This window comes from Muscardinus avellanarius (genome assembly GCF_963383645.1).
Source record: "Muscardinus avellanarius genome assembly, chromosome: 13".
In the NCBI taxonomy this organism is placed as follows: Eukaryota; Metazoa; Chordata; class Mammalia; order Rodentia; family Gliridae; genus Muscardinus; species Muscardinus avellanarius.
This window is the reverse complement of record NC_137799.1, coordinates 21407544-21432763: the sequence shown is the minus strand read 5'-3', so window position 1 is coordinate 21432763 and position 25220 is coordinate 21407544. Positions and strand designations below refer to the sequence as shown.

Sequence of the window (25220 nt, the reverse complement as noted above, 5' to 3'; positions counted from 1 at the left end):
TGTTAGATATTGTCAAATGCTTTTTCAGTGTCCATTGAAATGATCATGTGATTTTTGTCTTTGGTTCTGTTTATGTGATGAATTACATGGATTGATTTTTGTATTTTGAACCAACCTTGCATCCCCGTGATGAACCCTACTTGGTCATGGTGTATGATTTTCTTTATGTGGTTCTGAATGCGTGTTCCTAGTATTTTGTTTAGCAGTTTTGTATCCAATTTTATCAGTGATATAGGTTTTTAGTTTTTCTTCCTTCAGCTGTCTTTATTTGGTTTTGGTATTGAGATGAAGACTTCATAGAATGTATTTGGGAGAGTCCCATTTCTTTCTATTTCATGAAATAGATTGAGGGGTATTGGGATTAGCTCTTCTATAAAGATTTTTGTTATTGCTATTTCAATCTCTTTGATTTCTATCAGTTAATCTCTTTGAGTATTTTCTCTAGTGCTTGTTTGGAAGACATACATTTCTTTAGATTGTTTGTCATGGAAGATTTTTATTTCCATGTCTAATTTGAGAGATAGTTTTGCTGGGTAGGAAATGTTTGGCTGCAAGTTGTTTTCTTTCAGAGTTTGAAATATGTTACTCCAGGCCCTTCTGGCTTTCATGACTTGGGAAGTCTGGAGCCTTGGGAAGACTTGGGAGATTTGGGAAGTCATGGTTTGGGAAGTCTGGAGTGATTCTAATTGGTTTACCTGTGAATGTCACTTGGTCTTTTGCTTTTGTTGCTCTTAAGATTTTCTCCTTGGCTTCTTTCTTTCTTTCTTTCTTTCTTTCTTTCTTTCTTTCTTTCTTTCTTTCTTTCTTTTTGGTGGTACTGGGGTTCCTCGAAGCCCTCTACCTCCGGGCTACACTCCCAGACCTATTTTATATTTTTTTATTTTGAAACAGGGTCTCTTAACCCAGAGCGGCTGGCTTCAAACCTGCGCGATCCTCCTGTCTCTGCCTCCCAAGAGCGGGGATTACAAGCGTGCGCCACCACACCCGGCATTCTCCTTGGCTTCCACATTGGTCAGTTTGATTATTATGTGGCATCGTGAACCTTTTCTTCGATCTTGTCTAAGGGGGGTTCTATAAGTTTCCTGTACCTGTGTATCAACCTCTTGTTCTATGTTTGGAACAATTTCTGATATTACTTCTTTGAAAAAATTGTTGATCCCTTTAGTTTCACCTCCTATTCCCTCTTCTATGCCAGTTATTCTTAGGTTAGCTCTTTAAAAATGGGCTTCTGGGGTCCAGCCCTAGCAAGAGTCGGGGGTCTGCGAGCGGTGAAGTGAGGAGTCAATGAAGTTTGACGGAGAAACAGCACACAGACTCAACAGAGAGTGAAGCTGCTGTCTTTATTTTACATTTTTGCTCTCTCTACTTTAGGTTTGGTCAAGCATTTTATACTTTATTTTTTGGCTACACTCTAACAATTTTTTCTAGAATTAATCCATCAGTAAGTATACAAAGAACTAATACATCAAGGCAAGGTGACAAACGGCCAGTTTCTTTTTCAAAGGAACATTTCCTCTTACAAACAATCATGGAAAAGATCAGAAGTTTATTATTAACTACTAACATAATATCAAAATAATATCCTATGCTAAACATTATACTTTCTGATTAATATACATCATTGTTTTTTAATCAATAGGCACTACTAAGGAGAGGAACATTTCGTACTTTCCCATGTCCCAAGGCTGTGCCTGGGTACCCATCTATTCTGCTGCTGTCCACGTACCCATTGTACAACCAGAAGGGGGTAGTGTTACTGAGGGGTCAGTAGCCACTCTACCATAGCCTACCTCTGATTAAATATGCTGGCCTTTTAGAATTCATAATGGTAGGAACAACTTGTCTTGGTTCTGTTTTAGGTGTATTGTTAATATTTGCTTGGGAAAAACCTGGGGAGGATCGGTTGCCTTTAAGGCTTGTTCTGCTTGTTATTGTCTGAGTCTTCATAGAATTCTTGTTAGATCGGTCATTTGGAAATTTAGGTGCAACTCATATATAAATGTAACAGTTTCAGGGAGTAAATCTTGAATTATTTTAAATAATTTGAAGCAATTAATAACATAAGTCTCAGGTATCTTTTCGGTAACAAGGCCAATTCCAAAATTTCCCCAAATCCCCATGCCTAATACTATTCCCCAGAAGATGTCGTGCGGATGTTCCAGGGAATGTCTGCCATGCAGCATTCCTGCTAAAACGAGCCTTGCTCAATTTTAGACTGGGAAGAAGGTGCGGCAATGGGCCCATATTTCTTCAATATCTAATTCATGCTGTCGAATTGTTTTTTCTAAGTTATATATTATGCGTTCACTTTTGGAATGATCATCCTCTAGGAACGAGATTCTATTCTCCCTGAGGTCTAATTGATTGTTTGCAGTTTGAGTTGATGCCTTCACTTAAGTGATTGCATCCTTTATTTCTTTCAGACTCTCTGTAAATTCTTTTCGGAAGTCCTGTATTATTTCTACAGTTACATTCCTGAGTTGACCTTCTGGAGATCTCTGCAATTCTGTGTTGTCAGGTTCTGTTATTGAGGGGTTGTGGGGGCTCATTGCTTCCTTATTATTCCTCCTTCTCATGATTTCAGAAGTTTGTATCTGTTGCTTTTGATATATTTCTCTCAGTCTCTAGGTGTCAGCTGCTATATCCAAGGGCAGGTTGTGTTGTATTCAACAGTGAAGATTGAGTGAGGGGAGAAGTGAAGTCGTAAGTGCAGGAATAGGTAAAGCTACAAATAGGAACAAACGGAATGAGAGGATGAGTTTGGTAAGGTAGTATATAGTAGAGATCAGAGATAGTGAATATTTAGTAGTATTCTAGGAACTAATGTAGAGATCTTAGTATAGTGGTATGAACTGAATTTAATATAAGACAGACAGAGAAAAGGGATGGAGAGAAGAGTAGTTATGTACAAGGAAAGAAGCTTGGGAGAAGGATTGAGAATAGAGCAAACAAGCAGGCACACACACACACACACACACACACACACACACACACCACAAAACAAAGACAAAATAATGCAACCATACAAATATATAACTATTCAGATGACTGGGCCTCTGCAGTCTCCTTTTGTGTAGATACCGAGTGCCACCAGCACCTTTCCTGCTGCAAACCTGGTTCTATGAGTCTTTCTCAGTCTATGTAGATGGCCAGTATCAATGGGGCTGGATCTATTTTTTAGTGTAGATAGCCCTTCATGCTTTCCACAGATGTGGAGTCTCAGACTTTCCCTGCCTCTGTAGGTGGCAGATGCCTCTGAGACCAAACTCAATCTAAGAATATCTTTTCTGCACAGCTAGGACTGGGCTGGTCTAACTTCTCTCCATTCAACATGACTGGGTAGTCTGTGGTGATTCTGGACATCTTACTATTTGGATCTAGTGTTAAACGTAGGTCTCCTTCCACACTTTCTGCTGAAGCAGAGCTTGAGTCTGTCTGAGCCTCTGCTATGTCAAACAGCAGACTCCATCCCCACCTTCGCCTGGTTGAACTGCAAGGTCTCAGGATCACTGAGTTTATTGCAGCTGTGTGAGTCCCTGAGGGTGCCGTACTGGGTGTTCTCCCACAGGGATGGTGGCTTCACTTATGGTGTTGCTGAATGCTGGTCTGGATCTCTGGAGGATGTGGTAAGCTTGGCTACCACTGCTGCAAGTTGTAGACTCCAGCCCCACCTTCACGGAGTTGAACCCCAAAGTCTCAGACCCAGAGAGTTTATCACAGCTGCGCAAGTCCCTGGAAGCACCGCACTGGGTATTCTCCCATGAGGACTGCTGCTTTGCTTACCAGTGGAGATTAAGTGGTGTTGCTGAGCACTGGTCTGGATCTCTGGAGGGCACGGTGAGCTCAGCCAGCAGTAGCTGGTTGCGCAGGAGGAACTGATTACTTACAATTGCAATCATCTACAGCTGCATACAAGTCCTTGGCTGTTTTCCTGTTTGTCTCTGGAGTTGGGTGCAGCAATGAGGCAAGATGGCGCTGCCTCAGTGCCCGCAGCTGCGAGGTGGGTGAGTTTCTTCTTTTGTTGTTGTTGAGTGTCACTCTGGATCTCTGGAGGGCGTGGTGAGCTCGGCCATCACTGCTGGAAGTTGCAGCCGGTGTTTGCACAGGAGGAACTGGTAACTTACAATTCCGTTGATCTGCAGTCGCTTACTTCAGGTCATTGGTTTTCCTGTTCGTCTCTGGAGTCGGGTGCAGTGAGGCATGATGGTGCCTCCAGGGCGCCCGGGGCTGCAAGGCAGATAGGTTTCTTTTCTACTCTCTGATAAGTCTTCTAGCCTTTTTTCCCATCACCTTTGTTTTTTTTAAAGTTGTGGTGTTGCTGGGCGTGATGGCGTGTGCTTGTAATCCCCGCACTTGGAAGGCAGAGACAGGAGGATCGCACAGGTTTGAAGCCAGCCACGTGCACTGGCTTAGGAGACCCTGTTTCAAAAAAATAAAATAAAAATAGGTCTGGGAGTGTAGTCCGGAGGTAGAAGGGCTTCCAGGAACCCCAGTACCACCCAAAAAAAAAAATTAAAATAAAGTTGTGGTGTTTTTAGCTTTTGTAAGAATGCTGTTTTAAGGCAATGGAGATTGAGGTCCGCAGGACTGGTAGGTGCTGCTTCCTTTGGTCGCCATCTTTCTGAAAGTCTCCAAAATTCTGTTTTGAAATAGAGTCTCATTAAGTTGCTGGATCTGTGGATGTCCACACACAACATATTTATTCTCTTCTGTCCAGCTGTGCTCTGTCATTACGTGCCTACAAAATTAGAATTTCTATGACTCCTGGGCGAGTTGATTCCTTTGTCTTTATGAAATAGGGCCTGTTATCACGAGTGGAGTTTTCTTTTCCTTAAGATTCACTTAGATTTCTTTATTTCCCCTCTCTTTTAAAAGACTTACAGTTTTAGAGTAGTTCTGGCTTCACAGCAAAACTGAGAGGAAAGTAAGAGACTTTCCAGATTCCCCACACGTGTGCATCCTCCCGAAGATCAGCGTCCCCACCAGCGGCGCACTTAGGAAATACGATAAGCCAACGTTGACACGTTACAGTCCCCTAGTCTGAGGCTCACATTACAGCACATATCTGCCTTTACAGCATCGTTCAGAGTGCTCTGACTGCCCCAAGCCTCTTACCCCCGACCGCCACTACTTGTCTCTCTCTCTTTCTCTGAACCCAGGGAGATTCTAACTCTGAGCTACATTCTTAGCCCTTTTTATTTTTTATTTTGAAACAGGGTCTTGCTAAGTTGGCAAGACAAGCCTCAAACCTGCAATCCTCCTGCCTCCGCCTCCCATGTTCTGGGATCGCAGGCATGGGCCGCCACGCAGGCTTACTCAGCATTTCTGCAGCCCTTTCTCCTTTCACCCTCTGTGGTGCTGGCCTTTGCATTTGAAACCACAACAGGCATTATTATAGTGCCTTACACAGTCGATATTCATTTAGATTGATACGTGTGTGTGTGTGTGTGTGTGTGTGTGTGTGTGTGTTAACTCTATTACTTTTTTATTGTTCTTTGTTTCTTTCTGCATTTCCACGCATCTATCTTGGATCTTTTTTTCTCCTCTAGGAATTAACTTTAGAACCCTTATTAGTATAGTATGGTGGTTGGTATGAAATATTTAGAAATACCCGTAGGATTTTCCTTCCAGATCTTACATGACAATTTCATTTTTGTTTGCTGAAAAGTCTCTTCTTATTTTTGAAAGACATTTTTGGTAAGTAAGGAATTCTTAAAGGATTCTAAAGTCTTTTGGTAAGTAAAGAATTCTCTAAGACTCCCTAATTTCCATTCTTTTGGTTCTTCATGATTCAGTCTGAATATTTTAAGCTGATTTAGTTTCTATGCCATTAGTCTTGCCCTCATTTGTGTTTTAAATGGTTGTTAATTCTGTCAGTTGACTTAACTGCATCAATCATATATTCAGTTCTATAATTTTTATTTGACTTAAAATAGGTCTCAGTTTTCATATGAAATTATTCATCTTGTCATCTATTTTCTTCAATATTTGATTGCACTTATTTTAAAGTTCATGTCTTCTGACTCCAATAGCTGATTGAGACAGGTGGATTTTCAAGGAGAGAGAAAAAGAGCTCCTTAGTAGATGGAGACCTAGATCTACAAGAATGGCATGTCTCTTTAGTTAAATGAACAGAACCTCTAGCAGTGCTTCTACCAGATCATCTAGAAGAAAAACAAATCAATTTAAATGTCCTCAGATCCAGGCCAAGCATGATGGCTCACATCTGTAATCCCAGTACATGGGAGGTCAAGACAGGAGGATTCCAAGTTCAAGCCAACCTCAGCAATTTAGTAAGACCCTGTTTCAAATTAGAAATTAAAAATGTCTGGGGATGTACCTGGGAGGTAGACTGCCCCTGAGTCCAATCCCCAGTACCTATCCCCCCAAAAAAGTCTTTAGATTAAAAAATTATACAATATACTCACAAATGACTTATGTCAAGACCACCTAACAAAAAAAAATGAACTCCAAATATCAAAATGATTGTCATGGGACTTGATTCTCAAAGAAGCAGCCGTGAGAACCTGTACATTTCTTCCCAGGAGACTGATACGTATGACCAGAGCTGCACCTGTGTGCATTCCTCATCTTTTCTCCTATGAGCGGTGAGGGGTGCCTGCACCCTGCCTTCAGGGTGCAACATCTTTGCGGACCTTGAAATCTTTGCTCGTCCCCTGCTTTGACGCGACCTGGAATACTTTTCAGTGGAGAAAGTCAAGGACCATCCAGGCCAAGTGCAGGTCTTATCGTCCTCTTTGGAAGGACCTCCTGGGACCCCTGTCTGGTGACTTGATTAGTTGGTGGGTTCTTTTCTCTTGCTTTTCAGTCAGTTGCTCTTTTGATACTCCTAGTAATTTCTAGTTGAATAACAGACGTTGTTTAAATGAAAAATTGAAGAAATTTTTCAAAAGAAGATTTTCTTTGGCTTCTAGGAAAGGCCCCTGGGGATCAACTTGGCCCTGGGTTTGTTTGTGCGAGCCCTCTGTTTCTGATTAGCCTACATCCTCAGTTGCAGCCTTAGGAGTTTTAGCTGAAAACTTCTTCCTGTCCATCCCTCAACCTCTAGTTGTTCTTGGCCCAGCCTGTTAGCCTGCTAAGAGCTCTGCTCGGCTCTCCAGCCTGCTGGGCCTGCCTGGGTCTGGGCGGAGGCTACGTAGGATCAGGAGGCCTCTCTGTCCATCTTCTCTCTTTACTCTCTGCACTTCCATACTTTCCATACTTTCCAATACTTTTTTTTTTTTTTTTAATTTGGTACTGGGGATTGAACCCATTGACATTCTACCTCTGAGTGACACCCAACTTTTTTTTTTTTTTTTCAGTACTGGGGATGGAACCCAGGGGCAATCTACTTCAGAGCTATATCCCGAGCCCTATTTTTTTATTCTTTATTTTGAAACAAGGTCTCATTAAGTTGCAGAAGGCCTCACTAAGGAGCTGAGGCTATGAACTGTGATCCTCCTGTCTCAGCCTGTCAAATGCTGGGAGTACAAACATTTTTATTATTTTTTTAAAACTTTGAAACAGGGTCTTACTAAGTTGCTGAAAGCCTCGCTAAGTTACTGAAGCTGGTCTTAAACCAATAATCCTCCTGCCTCAGCATCCTAAGTACTGGGATTTTAGACGAGATGTGCACCATCTTTCTAGAATCTTCATCCCTTAAGTTCTGACTGTTGGGAGCATTCTAATGTGTTCACATTAAAAAAAAAAAAAAAGCAGTTTTGCACTGTTGTCAGTAGGAGGGTTGATCCAGGTGAAGTGATCCCATCTGGGGTGGCGTACCACAAGAAGCTCCTTCCTTAGTCTCCTCTCTATGGCTCTGGGCTAAATTGGTCAACTTTACCTGAGAGATAGACGGTGACTCAGGCTTCAGCCTCACACACTGCTGCTGCCTTGGGTTGGACCTGACTTCTAGAGCAGCCTATTTCACCTCTATATTCAGGATTTGAGAGAAAGAAACCACATAGCAACTTGAATATGAAAAGTTTAATGTAAATAATTATAACAGACGGTTGGAGTAATGGAGGAAGGGTTAGTAAGAAGTAAAGAGAGCTCTAACGGACATAGGAGCTGAGCATAGTGGTGCACACTTGTAATCCTGATACTTAGGAGACTGAGACAGGAGGATCCCAGGTTTGAGACCACCCTCAGCAATTTATAAGACTCAGCATCCTATCAAAACCCTATTTCAAAACAAAAAATAAAAAGGCTGAGGGGATAGCTTGAAGGTAGAATGTCCAAGTACCACTGCCCCCCCACCCCCAAAAAGATATGGGAATAACACGTATAAGGAGCAGCCATCATCCCTAAAGCTAAGAGTGTCTAGGTACCAGCCTTCCCTACTCCATCCCCAGCTGAGATCCAGGCCCTGTTGAGAAGGGTATGGCTGTGTCTCACAATGGCAGAGAAGTTTGTGGGGTACTGTGTTGGAGGAATGTTCTAGAAATAGGTCCTCTAGGGTGCCAGGTAGAGCTGTCATGGAGAAATGTCTCTCTGGAAGTGCTTTTCTATTTATAGGGGAGACTAGAAGAAATGGCTAGTTTCAAAGTGCTACCGATCTCCATTTGTGGCTGGACCCTGTGCGGGAGAAGTTGCCCACACTGCAGAAGCCTGAGGATGGTGGAATTGTGTGTGCTGCAGGAGCTAGATGAGCATCCCAGGACAGAAAGGAAAGCCCCTTCCTCCTCCAGTGTCTCCAACACCCCCTACAGGCAGAGCTTGATATTGCACCAGCTACCAAAGAAAAAGGGCCCAGCTCCATTTCTGAAGAGCTGGCAGTGAAAGTCAATTTGGGGTCAAGAGCAGTAACAGTGTCATTCTACCACCATTGAGGGGCAGCATAACCAAGTGGCTAAGAGAGTGAACTCTGGAGTTAAGCTTCCTGAGTTCAAGTCTCAGCCTACCACTTACTATTAGTGTAAACCTTAAAAGATTCAGTTAAGTCTCAGTTTCTTAATCTGTTACACCAGTGTTGCACTAGCATTGCCTGGGAGACAGGAAAAGAGGAGGGGCATGTCTTCTGATGCGACCAAGGACTTTAATTGGAGGCAGCTCCTCCCATTGCAACTGTTTCAGAAGCTAAAGTGACTCCTTCAGGTGGCCCAGGGATGGCTCAGACATATTCTTCTCCTGAACGGGAGTTTCTGAATCCGTCTTCATGACTCCTGTCCACTGCCCTCTTTTTCATGGAGACCCTCCGGCCACTGCACAGCTGAGACTGCGTGGGTGCCCCCAACTAGAATGCTCAGGGTCGCCCAAGTTTGCATCCCTTGAACATTGCCCAGTTGTTGTGGGAGTGGTGTTGGTATCTCCTTTGTGAACTATGTGGGCAAGTATTTGTGTTCATACCTAAAGGGAAGAAGGAAAATGCTTATCTTTGGTAAAGGCTTTGAGTGAGATATAATCTGTTATATCCCACTTAGGGATTCTTCAAATTATTTATGCGTTTAAAAAGAAATTCAGCTTGTTTGAGCTACGAATGACCCCAAATTGTTAAACAATTGAAATTTGAGAGCTTACTTGTTACCTCAGCATAACCTCACTGATCCTGACTAATATACACATATATACTGTATTGTAGACCACATACATACATACATTACCGCAATTCATTCTCCCAAAAGCCTGCAAAGTAGGTAATGTAGTATTTTTATCCTCTTTTTGCAGAGAAAGAGGGAAAATCAGTGATATAGTAAAGCTCAGTAAGTGGCCAAAGCAGAATTTAAATTGCTATGTAGGACTCATGCCAGTGACGTCAACTAATACCTAATAACTGATAACTAACAATGAAGTAGTCATTAGGCTGTTTTGTTATAGATTGAGTAACGATTTCCCTTCCATGCCCCCAAAGGCTGAGAGAAATCTGAGTGTGCCCCACGAGGAGGTGTCCGGGTAGATTGAAGCCATGAGAGCTTACTGCCTCAGGCATTCCTGCCAGCTGCCCCACACCCATGTCTATGACCTACTGAAGGTCCGTGGATGATGTTGTTGAGACATTCTTGGGCTGCGGGAGCCTGCAGTATCTGAAGTCCCTTCACTGGCCTTACAGCAGCAACAGAAGATCTTGGATGCCATGTTTTGGTGGCTTTGGGAAGAAGAAAGGGCTCCGGGTACCTGGCTGTATAGCTCCTTTCCAGAAGCCCATTGTTGTTTAAGCAGTGGGTCACATTGGACACCCCTACCCTCACCCTGTCATAGCTTCCTGTGGACAGCAGGTCCAGCCTCACCTCCCTCTCTGGGAGCCAGTTCTTCCTCTTCTGTCTGAAGTTGTCTGACCTGTGGAAAGGATGTGGAACTTCTGCTCTTCCAGTCTTGACCTGCAGGGCTCCTTGAACCAGCAGATCTTGGGGGTCTGGACAGCTCTCCACACGGGGCTCTTTTCCTTTTTTCTTTTAATGTGGAACATATTGGGTCTTTTAGATAAAAGGATCATGTCGTCTGCAAATAAGGATAGTTTTAATTCTTCTCTTCCTATTTGAATTCCTTTAATTTTCTTCTCTTATTGCTGTGGCAAGAGTCTCGAGGACTATATTGAAAAGGAGTGGTGATGGTGGGAATCCTCGTCTTGTTCCTAATTTTAGAGGAAATTCTTGCAGTTTTTCCTCATTTAAAATGATGTTGGCTTTGGGTTTATTGTATGTTGCCTTAATGATGTTGAAATACGTTCCTTCTATTCCAATTTTCTGCAGTGTTTTTAACATAAATGGATGTTGATTTTGTCAAATGCTTTTTCAGCATCTATTGATATGATCATGTGGTTTTTGTTCTTAGTTCTATTTATGTGGTGAATAATGTGTATTGATTTGCATATGTTGAACCAGCCTTGCTTTTCTGGGATGAAACCGACTTCATTGTGGTGTACAATTCTCTTGATATGTTTTGTTTTTTTTTTTAAGCAAATATACTGCTTTTATTTTTTTCCACAAAGAGCTTCCCTATTGGCCACGGAACTGCTCTGTTTGACACTGCAGTGGTGGCCACATGTCATTATACAGCCATGCGAACCCACAGAACGTACTCAGCAGGACTAAATCCCCGGGTAAGCTTCGGACTGTGAGTGACGGTGATATTTCATTGAAGGGTCATGTGTGTGTGTGTGTGTGTGTGTGTGTTACTGGGGATGGAACCCAGCGGCATTCTACCTCCCTCCAAGCTACACCCCCAGCCCTATTTTATTTATTTATTTATTTATTTATTTATTTATTTATTTATTTATTTTTAGCTCATCACATTTATTTTTTTAAATTTTTATTGGTGCATTATATTCATACATCATATTGGGGTAAAAAACTTGTGTGTATAGACATGCACACATCACTGATTTAACCCCTACCCAATTCCCACCCCATTCCCTCCCTTCCCCTCCCTCCCTTGCTCGGCTTAGTGGTTGACTTCGATATGTTTAAGTACATTGTGTGTTTTAGAGATTTTCCTCTTCCCCCCTCCTTTCTCCTCCTTTAGGTTGCCTTGTTTGCTCCTCCATAGGATTTTCTTTTTCATCTAGAGTTCTTCCTATGACCCAATTCTCCCTAACTCTCACATATTAGAGAAAGCATCTGATTTCTTATTTTTTGTGACTGACTAATCTCACTTAGCATAATGTCCTCCAGTTCCATCCATTTCCCTGAAAATGATGTAATTGAGTTTTTTTTTAATGGCTGAGTAAAATTCCATTGTGTACATATCCCACAGTTTTGTAATCCATTCATCTGTTGATGGACATCTTGGCTGATTCCATAGTTTGGCTGTGGTGAATTGTGCAGCTATGAACATAGATACACATGCATTAGTTTGGTAGTTTGGTTTCCTATCTTTTGGGTAGATACCCAGAAGTGCTATTGCTGGATCAAATGGTAGATTTGTTCCCATTCTTCTGAGGATTCTCCATACTGTTTTCCAAAGTGGTTGCACTAATTTGCAATCCCACCAACAATGTCTTAGAGTTCCCATTTCTCCACATCCTCATCAGCATCTATTGTTGTTTGTATTTTGAATGATTGCCATTCTAGTTGAAGTTAGGTGAAATCTCAGGGTAGTTTTGATTTGCATCTCTCTGCCAGTGATGTTGAGCATTTTTTCATGCATTTATTGGCCATTTGAATTTCTTCTTTTGTGAAGTGTCTATTTAGTTCACTTGCCCATTTTGTTATTGGATGCTTTGTTTTCTTAGTGTTGAGTTTCTTCAGTTCTCTGTATATTTAGCTAGTATTTTGTTTAGAATTTTTGTGTCTATGTTCATCAAGAATATTGGTCTGTAGTTTTCCTTTCTTGAGGTATCTTTATTTGGTTTGGGGATTAATGTGATACTGGCCTCATAGAAGGAATTTGGGAGAATTTCATCTCTTTCAATTTCCTGGAACAATTTTGAAGTATTGGGATTAGTTCTTCACTGAAGGTTTTATAGAATTCAGCTAGAAACCCATCAGGGCCTGGGCTTTTCTTTGATGGCATAATTTTGATTGCTGTTTCTATTTCTTTGTTTGCTATTGGTTGGTTTAGGCTTGCTATTGTCCTCTTGGTTCAGTTTGGGTAGGTTATATGTGCTTAGAAATCTATCGATTTCTTTCATATTTTCCAGTATATTAGAGTATAAATTTTCAAAATAGTTTCTGATAATCCTTTGAATTTCCTCAATGTCTGTGGCGATGTATTCTTTTTCATTTTTGATTTTAATAATTTGAGTTGATTCTTTCTTTTGGTTAGGTTGACCAGGAGTCTGTCAATCTTATTAATCTTTTCAAAGAACCAGCTTTTTGTTTTGTTGATTCTTTGAATTGTTTTTTTTTTTGTTGTTGTTCTCTATTTCATTTATTTCTGCTCTGATTTTTAATAATTTCCTGCTTTCTGCTGGCTTTGGGATTAGACTGTTGCAGTCTTTCTGGGTCCTTGAGATGTGTCATTAGGTTATTTACTTGGCAACTCTTTGTTCTTATGTGAGCCACAGGTCTCTTTTCTAAGTGCACATAAGTCTGTGGCTGGACAGTGTCTATCACTGCTCTGCTGAGTCCCGGGGCAGCAGAAGGCTAACACCTGCAGTAGCGCATACAGGCTCGTGTGTAGGACTCAGGTTTGCCTTCTTTTCCAGGTGTCTGCTCTTGGTGGCTCTGTAATTTCTCTGAGTCGCTCTTTCTGATATGGAAGATGGGAAAGCAGAACCACTTCAGATGAACAAGCGTCTGATTGTAAGCGGCTGCTGTGAGGGCAGGTGCTCCAAAGCACCCCCTTGTTGCATCGTCTTTCCATCCCGTCCCTTCCTGTGGCTCATTGGCTCCAGTTTGTTAATTTGGGCCCAAGTCTGTGGGGATCTGACTATAAGGTTCAGCCTTGTCGGTTCAAGTCCTGGCACCACCACTAACTTGCTGTGTGACAAGCAGCCTGTGTCTGTCTCTGAACCTAGGCTCCCCATCTACAATAAAGGCAGTTGGACTGCATTATCTTTCCAAGGATTCTTCCATCTCTGATGACCTATGGTTGGAAGTCCATCTTATTCCCATTATCCTCCGCTCTGTTGGCTTAGGCCATCTGCTCTTGCTCTTCTTTCTCTGCAGCCACAGTGCACTCTGGACATTTCCAGAGTGGCCCTCGGGCAGTTGCAGCACTGGGGTTTGCTCCCATCCTTAGGTTTCATTCTTAGGCACTGTCTTCCTACCTCTCCATTCTCCCCGCAGCCACTGTCATCTCTTTCCTAGTTTATTTCTTTCTGGTAATGGGCATTGAACACAGAGGTATTGCACCTCTGAGCTATACCCATAGCCCTATTTTTTAACTCCTTATTTTGAAACAGGGCCTGACTAAATTGTGGAGGGCCTCTCTAAGTAGCCAAGGCTGGCTGAGAACCTGCGATCCTCCTGTTTCCGCCTCCCAACTACTGGGATTACAAGCATGCACCACCACACCTGGCCTCTTTCCTGGTTTATGCCATGGCCCCTAGCTGACCTTCTGCTTCTCGAGACCACATGGTTTTCAGTGTGTAAGTCAGAGCACATGACCTCTACCCAGAACCTCCAGTGGCTTCCTGGATTGTACAGAACCAGAGCCTATCCTTCCCCAGCCTACTCTGAAAAAAATTTATAATCTAACCATGACTTTCGCCAGTCCTCCCATGCTCGGAGGAAGGGAGCTCCACCTTCTTGGGCAGTGCTTATCCTCTAGAGATGCACCAGGCTCCCCCCTCACGCCTGCTGAGCTGTGGCTTCTGGCTACCTTTCCTAGCGAGGCTCCTGTGGCCTCGTGGCCCTACTGAAGTCTCTCATTCCCCACTCTTCTCCAGCGCCCCAGTTCCCTTCTGCCCTCCGCTTCTCCAGCCCCTCCAGTGCTCTAACAGATCCTGGGATTTATTCACATCCTGGGATCTGTCCACCTGTGTGGGCTCTCACACACAGGCAGACTCTTCTTTGTTCACTTCAGGTTCTCCAGCACTGGGTAGACGTTCCATAGACCTTTGTGGCATGATGGGATGAACTGTATTTATCCTACCTTGGTCTTGGATATAGGCAGGTGATGTCACCAGGGAGCAGCAAGGGGCCAGGTGAGTCATTTCTGTTTCAGACCTGTCACAAGTGTTAGGACACTGCCCACCCTAGCCACCTGCCAAAGGGACCCTGGCTTTGTGGATGACCGATAGAGCTGCTTTGGCTGCCCACTGGTGAGACCCACTTCCCTTTCCAACACAAACCTGCTTCTCCTCTTCCCATGGTCTCACTATTTACTTTGTGTCTGGAGTTAGAGATGGGGAGCCCCTTTCACCTGACCCAGCACTCCTCCTGTCACACTGAATCATTCCTCACGGCCTTTCGACTCAACCACATCCATATCTCCTCCATTGCTGACCACCTCCATCCCCCTGTCACCCCTCCCTTGGCTCTAGGTCATGACCACAGCTTCCCCTCCGGTCCCTCTGCTCCCTGCAGCCAGAAGGCCTGCCCCTCATGTAAATTCTGTCACCCTGTGCCGTGAACCCCGAGTCGCTCCCCCGTTCTGCCATGCGAACTTGCTTCGTGTTCTGGCCCCCTGTGCTCTGCCGACCTCCTTCACCGTGGGCTCCCTCCCTGCCGCTCAGCCTGGTGGCTGTCGGGGGAGCCCTAAACTTGCTGCTCCTGCGCCCCACTGTACCTTTGCACACGCTGTCCCCTCTGCCCCTCTTCTCTCCTCACTCCACCCGTCACATTCCACTGAGCTCGGGTGCCACCTCCTCAGGAAGCCATCTCTTTACTGGGATGAAATCTCCTCTGTGGTCCCACCACACCGCGGCTTCCCATATCATGGCCCTTGCCTGTGGCCACAGAGCATCTGCCTAAACCATAGCAGGTGCTCAGCAAATCTTGGTTGAATAGATCAGATTTTCACTGCCTGTTTACTTACTTTTATAAAAAAATCTATGTTTTAAAAAACTATCCAGTATATACAGTCAATGCTCTATCTAGATTCTGCATCCGTGGATTCAATCAGCCTCAGATTGAAAATATTTAGAAAAAACTGCATCTATTTTGAATGTATACAGACTTTTTTCTGCTTACTATTTAATAAATAATATAGTAGGACAACTTTTGTGTGTGTGTGTGTGTGTGTGTGCTGGGGATTGAACCCAGGGGCTTTTTTACCTCCATGCCACACTCCCAGCCTGATTTTTTTTTTCTTAATTTGGTGCTAGGGATTAAACCCAGGGGTATTCTACCTCTGAGATATACCCCAGCCCTATTTTTCATTCTTTATTTTGAAACAGGGTCTCATTAAGTTGCAGAGGGCCTCACTAAGTAGTAGCTGAGGCTGGCCTTGAACCTGCAATCCTCCTGTCTCAGCCTCCTAATACTGAGAGTACAAGTGTGAGCCACCACGCCCAGCTAATGACAACTATTTATATAACATTAACACTGTATTAAGTGTTGTAAGTAACTGAGAGACGGTTTGAGTACAGGGAGGTTGTGTGTAGACTATATGCAAATATCGTGCCATGTATAGGAGATACTTTCACATCCGTGGATTTTGGTAGCCTAGGGGCATCTTGGATCCCCCTTTCCCCAGGTACCTAGGGACAACTGTATTTATGGAGAAGGCACTGGTATTGGCTCATCCTGTGGTGATTGAGAGCGACAGATTCTAGTTCTCAAGGAGGGTCGGGTCACCTTAGGATGCCAGCACACAGTATCACAGAGTAGGCGTCTTTTTGATGGGTTGAATAAGTGCCTGGGCCTTCCCTGCTGGACACCACTGCACAGAAATGGGAACACCCTCATCCAGGACTTCTTCCTCCTTCTCCCAGGTGACTACAACATTAGAGGTTAACAGGAGAGACGCCGCCGAGGAGCCAAGACCACTGGTATCCACTGAGCACCTCGGGCAGGTCCTTTGATCCCAACCAGCTCATTTCATCTCTGCTGTGCGAGGCAGGACGTTGTCACAGTGTTTTCAGATGGAGTAAATCAAGCTCCAAAAAGTGACTTGTCCAGGTGTCAAAGCCAAGAGGATCAGCTGGGATTTTAGTGTAGTTTTTTTTTATCAGTGTTGAGGCTGGAACCCGGGGCCTTCTGCACACTAAGCAAGCACTCTACCCATGAGCTGTGCTATACACCTGGTCCTATTGCCATCATTTTGTCTGAAGCCAGGGCCTGTGCAGGACATGGCTTCACCTTATAGGCAGTCCCTGAGTGAGATTTCAAAACAGTTTGGTCCTCTGAGAGTTTTTAGAGAGTTTAAAAGGCAAGGATCTATCTCAAGTTTGGCAGAGAGGTGTCACCATTAAGACCACATTGTTTTTTACTTAGATGGACTTGGGATCCTTGCTTTGTGCTTTTGAGCAATTTTACCTCCCTGAACCTCAGTTTACCTATCTATACAAATGGAATGGTAAATTGAACCTCAAAATGTTGTCGTGAGGATCAGGTGACAGAAAGATTTAAATGCTTAGCACGGTGTCTCAACACAGCAAGTGCTTAGTAACTTAAAGGTGATATGAGGGTGGGATGTGTGTGTGTGTGTGTGTGTGTGCGCACGTGTGTTTCCTGCACTACCAGTGTCCCCCTCTAGATGGGAGCAAGAGCCAAATAAAAGGCCCCTGGGTTGTCCCCAGGGGGCTGTGACCTTCACCATGGTCAGAATAGGTAAGATCAGAAAGGTCAAGAAGGACTCTGGAGCTGGGGGAGCCCTTTTGGGTCACTTAGCACAGATGAGGAGACTGGGACCCAGAGAGAGAAAGAGCAGAGTCAGGAAAGCTGAGGGGTAGAATCTGCTTCCTGCAGTAAGTGACCATGTGTCTGGGAGGGGTGGGGATATTGTCCCTTTTACTCCAAAAGACCCCTTCCCTCCCCTGAGGTCTAACTTTGATCTTTACACACCTGAAGCTGGAAAGGGACAGGATGTGCCTATGATGTCACAGAGCTGTGGACCAGGGAATGTTGGAGCCGGGGGGGTCTAGGCTGGACCATAAAGGCGAGGAGGAGGAAGGACGTCTGCTGGCCTCTCTCCAGTCATCTGTCCCTCTGTCCATCATGTCTTTCAGGTTGACTTGGGGTATCTTATACCATTCTTGTATCAGTAGGCTAGAGAGGACCTGTTCTTCTCAGAGGGATGCTAGAGACAGCCGGAGCCAGCCTCGCCGTGAATATACATCTCTAAGCTCCTGCTGGGTTTCCATTGGCCAAGCAAGTCATATGACAGAGCCGCAGGCGGAGGTGGCACACCTCACCTAAGAAGATATGGCAGGAAGAGTGAGGATTTGGGGGCCACTATTTCATGAAGGCATTAGGTAGATGCCACTACTGTACTCATTTTACAGGGCTGAGATTAGAAGATGGTCATAGGTTTGAGGTCAGCCTCAACAACTTAGACCCTCAGCAACTTAGGGAGACAGTCTCAAAAAAAAAAAAAAAAAAAAAAAAAAGGAAGAGAGGGCACTGGGAGTATAGTTCAGGGGATAGAATGTCCCTGAGTTCAATACACACACACACACACACACACACACACACACACACACACACCACCTACAGTATAAACATATCTAATTATTCAAACTTTTTTTAAATAAAGAAGTGGAGAAAGCTAGCAGGCACAGCCTGAGCCCAGGGGAGTGAGGCGCACCAGTGGCTCCCACAGTGGGACCCCCAGACATCGTGCCCCCAGGGGTCACGGTGTCACCTCCTGGTATTGCTGCTCCAAAGGGAAAACTGAGATCTGATCAAAAGAAAATGTCAGCCAAGCCCCAATCCAGGGACATGTTACAAAACAGTGTGCCTGTCCTCTTCAGAAATGGGTGCTCTTGAAAGATGAAGAAGGCTTCCAGATTAAAGAAGACTGAAGAGACAAGAAAAAGTTAGATGAAAAGAAGACTGAAGACACAGCCGCATGCAACTCTTGGGTTAGGTCCTGGACTGGGGGAAATGTAGCTTTGAGACATTTGGGGGAAGAGGGATAGAATTTGAATGATATTATATCAATGTTGAATTTATTGCTTTTGGTAACTAGTTATGTAAATGTATATCCTTGTTTTGGGGAAATACACATTGAAGCATTTGAGGGTAAAGGGGCATAATGACTTCCTTTCGGTGGATCAGGAAGAAAAGTAGAGAGAAAGAAAGAGGGGAAGTGAAAAACCAAATGGGGAAAAATGTAAACAATCCTGGGTAAAACATATATGGGAATCCTTTGTACTATTCTTGCAACTTTTCTGCAATTTTTTTTTTCTTTTGAGGGTGGAACCCAGGGGTTTTTCTACCTCTGGGCTATACTCCCAGACCTATTTTATACTTATTTGGAGTCAGGGTCTCACAGAGTTGCTGAGAGCCTAAGTAGCTGAGGCTGGCTTTGAACCTGTGCGATCCTCCTGTCTCAAGCCTCCCAAGCACTGGGATTACAAGCGTGTGCGCCACCATGCCTGGCACAACTTTTCTGTAATTTTGAAATGGTTTCCAAAACTATCCAAAAGGTTAAAAAATTATTTTAGGTTAGTTAGATGTGATAACTATTTATTATTGTTATTGTTATTTGTGATGCTGGAGATTAAACTGACAGGGGTGGGATTCTACTTCTGAACTACACCCCCAGCCCTTTTTATTTTTTAATTTGAAACAAGATGTCCCTAAATTACAGTACAGTGGTCTTGAACCTGTGATCCTTTGGTCTCAGCCTCCCAAGTACTGGGATTTTACAAGTGTGACACCATGCCCAGCTGATGTGATGATAGTTCTTAAAATGATACGACTTCCTTTGTAAGACCCAGTCCCAGGTAGGGGGAGGAGAAAGAGGAGAGACTGGGCCTCTGAGGAGACCTAGGACTTTAATTGGGGGCAGCTCCTCTCACTGCTGCTGTTTTAGAAGCCCAAGCGACTCTTTCCGGTGGCCCAGGGATGGCTCAGACGTCTTCTCCTCCTCAGGGGAGTTTCTGAATCCGTCTTCATGACTCCTGTCCACTGCCCTCTTCCTCATGAAGACCCTCCGGCGGCTGTGCAGCTGAGACCCGCAGGGGCGCTGCTCACTAGAACGCTCAGGGTCGCCCGATGAGGCACGGCTGGAACGGCCACCGCTCCTGGCGGTAGCGGTTTAGGTTTCTCTTGTAAAACCCTCCTTGGTAAGTTGCTGCGTCCAGATCTGAAAGAAGAAAGGAAACAAATTATGCTGGGTGAAAGCCTTTGGTTTGGACTTGGAGAAACCTTACCGGGAGCGCCTATTCCTCTCTGATAATTCCTGGGGTTCCTGAAACCCCTGGGAGCCAAGGCACCACAACCTGGGAATTTCTTGCCGTGGTCTGGACTGTGCTACACTGGAGGATTCCAGCGGAGTGTCTTGCAAAGCACAGTGCATGGAAAGTGAGAGACGGGACGTTCCTTTCATCTGTGGGCCTCAGCCCTGCCTGTGGGGAGACAGAATGAGGGGTGGTGAGCTAGTGGGGTCCCCCACCCTAGATTCAATACAGGAGGTCTCCTTTTGGTCTTCTGAGATTTTGTTTGAGAGGAGGTTTAGCTGGTAGGAGAGGTCTAAAATGGCAGGCTGGAAGACCTTCAGCTCTCAGGGACCTGCAACGGTTGTCTGTGAGTGAGGTGAGGCCACTGGGCGCAGGACTGCCGTCCAGCCACGTGGCTGCTTGTCTTCTTCCCGGTTTGTGCCACGCTCCTCCATTGGCTCTCTTCCCTTTGGCAACCTGGAGACAGGTCGGCCCTGACTGAACTGCGTCCAGTCCACAAGCATCTTGTGGCGGTGGTCGCTGGCCATGCACCTGGCTGGGTGTGGGAGAATGGCAGGGAGCCGAGCTCCTGGAACGTTTCAGCCCAAGTAGACACAAAGAAAGCAGACAGACCAAAGCACACACAAGATGGTGCCACTGGAGCTCAGGAGAAAGAATGCACATTGGGCGCAGACTTTCTTCCAAAACCTGCTGCTCCTCCTGGAATCCCCAGCCTGGAAGGTGCTGGGTCGGATCCGAGGCCCCTGGTCTCTCTACTTTCAATGCAGTGACTGTGGCTTCCCATACGAGTAGTCACTGTCTCTGTGCCCTACTTGGCTTAGGCCCAATACTTATGAGGTCTGGTCATGTGGACAAAGCCCCTTTCCCAGAGGTCAGTGTGAGGACCCCTTTTCAGGACTCACCTTCAAATTCACTGCTGCTGGAAGAAGATCTCTTCTCTGGATTGAGTGGGGATTTTTGGGACTTTAAGGGGGACGTGACAGCGCCCTTGGAGTTTTGTTTGTTGACCTCATTCTCCTGAAGCTTCCAACCTGGCAATGACAGTTCCGAGAGGGCATGTGGGGAGGCGCAGAGGAGATTGAGGAAGTGAAGGCGGTTAGCTGGCTCTGAAGCAACACCCTCGTGGATATGATGGGGCGGGGAGTGTCCGAATCTACCTCCGCCTGCCCCTTAAGTGATTCCTCTCATCAGCAGGAGCTGGATTCAAATATACATTCTTTTAAAAAATTAATTCTTAGCCCGGTGTAGTGGACACACCTGTAATCCTAGTACTTGGGAGGCTAGACAGCAGGATTGTAGGTTCAAGACTAGCCTCAGCAACTTAGTGAGACCATGTTTTTTTTTTTTTTTTTTTTTTTTTTAAAGGCTTGGGGGTGTAGCTCAGAGATAGAATGCCCCTGGGTTCCATCTCTAGTACTAAAAAACAAAGCAAAAACCTTTTGTCTTTCCATTTATTAATATAATATGATGCATACCCATTATTAAAAAGTTGGGAAATATGCAAATAAGCAGGAAATAATGCCTAAACATCTTCCCCTCGGATATTCTCAGTCTGTCTTTTCTTATGCATATTTTTCCACAGTCCTCCACTCCCTATGACATATGTATGCATTTTTCCCTTTCATATACATTAAATCCAAAGCATTCACATGTCACTAAATTTTTAAAAATAGTGATCGTATAATATTTTGCTTTATAGATAATTCAAGGCTTATTTAACCAATGTTCTCTTTTTGAAAGTTAAGCCTCTTTTCAAATTTTACTCCTATAGAGGCTGCTGCATAAAAGGCTTTGTCTTTACTTACTTCTAGGAGTGTAACAAAGGATCTTGTCAATAGACCAAGCTGGGTTCTGTGACAGGTAAAATAGCTGTCATTTATTAGCTGCCTATCTTGAACAAATTACTCCGTTTCTGCTCATACCTGCAAAATGTTATATTCATTGTGGATAATCACTTCTTAGAGTGATTGTTCAGATTAAATAATACCAATTTTGAGTAACATGTAAACTCTGATCAGCAGGGGATTCCTCTGGTCATAACTAGGTCCATAGTACTTAGACAGTGCTTTGTATGTGAAGGGAGTTCAGTGATTGTCATCATCATTATATTGGGAAAAGGTGCTGGTGTTATTAAGGTTCTTGATTCCTATTGGGAAGTCATTTCCAAAAGAAGACTTCAAATAATTCTTACTTATGAGCCGGGCTTCATGGCGCACACTTGTAATCCCAACATTTGGGAGAGGCTGAGACCGGGGGATCACGGTTTGCGGACAACCTCAGCTACTTAGTGAGGCCTTCTTCAACTCAGTGAGACCCTGTTTCAAAATAAAGAAAAATAGGGCAGGGGGTGTAGCTAGGAGGTCAAATGCCCCTGGGTTCCATCCCCAGACCTGCAAAAAAAAATTCTTATGTACTTCCATCAAAAGATGCCACGTGCCAGGCATGGTGGTGCATGCTTGTAATCCCAGCATTTGGGAGGCTGAGACAGAAGGATTTCAGTTCATGGACAGCCCCAGCTACTTAGTGAGGCTCTTTGCAACTCAGTGAGACCCTGTTTCAAAATAAAGAATGAAAAATCCGGCTGGGGGTATAGCTCAGAGGTAGAATGCCCCTGGGTTCCACCCCCAGTGCCACACACACACACACACACACACACACACACACACACAAGATGCCATGCCATGGGATTCTTTTCCGGCCATTCTTATTGTCTTATCTCTCACTGAGACTAGGGCAGATTCCTGACATCATACAGCCCCACTAAGTGCTTGTCAGTCTTAGCTTTGGCTGATCTTGATAATCCTTTTTTTTTTTTCTGTCTGAAATTGCTAAATTCGAGCTCCAAAGTTCTATGCTGTTGACCGGGATCATGAATAAGGATATGAATACAAACTGAAGTGTGTCATCCGTGTCTTTCTCTCCTTCCTTTTTTATGTTAGATAAGAAATTCCAATATTCTAGATGGATAAAGATGAAAAGGGAAGGTTGATGTGTCCTAGACTTAACACGAGCAAGAAATATACTTATATTTTGTATATTACCAAAATTTCAAGGCCTATTTTTTTTATGGCAAAACATATCTTAACCTAACTATTTCCCTTATAGTTTCCATGTATTGACTGCTAACTTTGTGCCAGGCCCTGTGCTAGGTGTTTTATCTATATTGCTTCATTTTATCCTCCTAATGATCCTGAAAAGCAATAATATATTATGAATATTTTCATTTTAAGATAAGAACAACTGAGGCTCAGAGAGGTTAAGTGATTTGCCTGACTTCTGTGGCACAGATGAGAGTCAAGCTACCATGTAGAGACACCAAAACAGGGATCTTATCCACTACACAGTCCTTAGTCTCCTGTTTCTCCAACTATAACGCACATTCAGATTTACCTGGAGGTCATGTTAAACGCATGTTCTGATTCAGCAGCTCTGGAGCAGGATCTAAAAATACCTCCTAACAAGTTCCCACGTGATGCTTGTACTGAAGATCCATGGACTATGTTTTAAGTAGCAAGACTTTCAACTCTTGTATATTGGCTTGGGGACTTAGCCATCTAACCTTCATCTCATTTTAGGTTGGATGTATCATTCAAAATATGAAGGAATAGCCCGGCATGGTGGCACATGCTTGTTATCCCAGCATTTGGGAGGCTGAGACAGGAGGATTGCAGTTTGAGGACAGCCTCAGCTACTACTTAGTGAGGCTCTTTACAACTCAGTGAGACCCTGTTTCAAAAAAAAAAAAAAAGAAAGAAAAAGAATAAAAAGTGGGGCTGGTGTATAGCTTGGAGGCAGAATGCCCCTGGGTTCCATCCCCAGTACAGGAAAAATAAATGAAGGAAATCTGGGGAGTATCTCAAGAAGAGAAGGGGAATGAGAAAGCTGAGGTCTAAAGAGGCCGGGCAGGGCGTTCTTGTTTGATACCTACTTTGTGTTGATGGCTGGTTCTCTTGGGTTTGATTGGGAACTTTGGTGACACCGATGTCTTTGGGCTCCTCACAGTCCCTGCAGCATAAACAGAAGATCTTCGAGGCCAGGTTTTGGTGGGCTGCTGTAGGAAGTAAAGGAATACAAGCCATGGGCCCTGGGGCTCAAATTCCACATGCCCACTGGAAATTTACAGTGGTGGGTATCGTATTGGGGCCGTCTCTCCCAAGGCATGGTGGTACTGCCCCCCACCCCTGCAACAATCATTTGTAACTCCCAGTGGCCGGGCAGTCCCAGCCCTTCTTCTTAAAGTGCTCTCTGTAAAGCCAGTTTTTCTATTCTGTCCACAAATTTCTTACCCATGGGAAGGAGTTGGAGCATCCACACTGCCAGCTTTATCTGCAGGGCTGTCTTGCTGAAGCCGCCGATCTTGAATCTGAAGCCAGTTCAGCGGGCAGGGCTGTTTCCTAGAGGAACATAAGACTGCAGCCCTTCATCCCTGTTCATAGTCCATAGAGGGTACACCACAGCAAAATCCCTGCTCAGGAAGAAGTGGACGCATTATGCTCAGGCCTTAGAACTGTGTTCTACCCCATCTCCAGGTGCATGTTCTTGGGCAGATTTCTTAACTTTCACGCAAATGGTAATAGTAGTGCTCATTTTGCAGAAGGGAAGGGTTTCTGAAGGACCCTGCTCACGTCTGTTCCCGGTACCTGGGTTCCTTGGTTCACTCATTTAATTATCCAGTTGCGGGAGTCAGCCTCTTACTCTCTGGGTGAGTCGGGGCCCCCTTCCTTGGTCTCCCACAGCACTCCCCCACCCGTGCCCTCCAGGCTTTCCCATGTCCCAGCCATTTTGTACTGCCTGGTTCGTGGCTAGTGCTCCATAAGTACCTGTTGAGAACCTTTTGTTGTAACCGCCTATTGAAATATCAACCATCTGGATGGTAGTCCCTGGGCTCCCCTCCCATTTATTTAGCATATATTTATTGAGAGCCTGCTATGTGCTAGGCACTGTTTGGTACTGGAGATACATTATACATTACTGAGCAAGATACAAGATAGACAAATGTCCCACTCATTTGGAGAAAGGTAAGGCGGGCCTTTCCACCTTTTCCACTTTACAAATATTTGTTGAATAAACTCATTAGCCTTCTCTCACTGCTGGATACCAGCTGTATGTCTAACATTTCTCCTTGCTCCTTTCCGGCAACAGATCTTTAACTTCCTTCACATAAGCGATTCCTCATGGTTAAATGCACCCAGCAGGTTAAACACTGACAGATGTCCCCATGGTATGGGGTCCTTGGGCCAGCAGGGGATGCTCACTGGGTGCATTCCGTCCAGTCTCCAGTGGTCTTTTGCGGTCTGCTGCCAGGTGAGTTTTTCAACATGACTTGAGCTCTGATGTATCTCATTGAGCTCCCTTTTAATTGTTTTATTGAGCTCTCTTTAAGGAATCTATTTTCTACAATTAATAAACAGAAATTTATAGCAGGTAATCAGATATTTGGTTTTGGAGACGCACCATTTAGCAAATAGCCTTGCCATTACATTAATCTTCTTCATCTTCTGCTAATTGCTCGAGTTTCCATTTTCTTCCTCCCCTTATGCAAACATTG

The 25220-nt window shown here is 44.4% G+C and overlaps 1 protein-coding gene across 1 annotated transcript; it reads right to left on the bottom strand.

Moving 5' to 3' along the window:
• Nucleotides 1-19474: 19474 nt before the first annotated feature.
• Nucleotides 19475-23751, bottom strand: TEX48 (testis expressed 48; the record flags this gene model as incomplete). Its single annotated transcript, XM_080708904.1, has 3 exons — nucleotides 19475-19578; nucleotides 20575-20703; nucleotides 23601-23751. The coding sequence occupies 3 exons, from the start codon at nucleotides 23749-23751 to the stop codon at nucleotides 19475-19477; spliced, it is 384 nt and encodes a 127-aa protein (XP_080565030.1).
• Between the last annotated feature and the right edge of the window lie 1469 nt (nucleotides 23752-25220).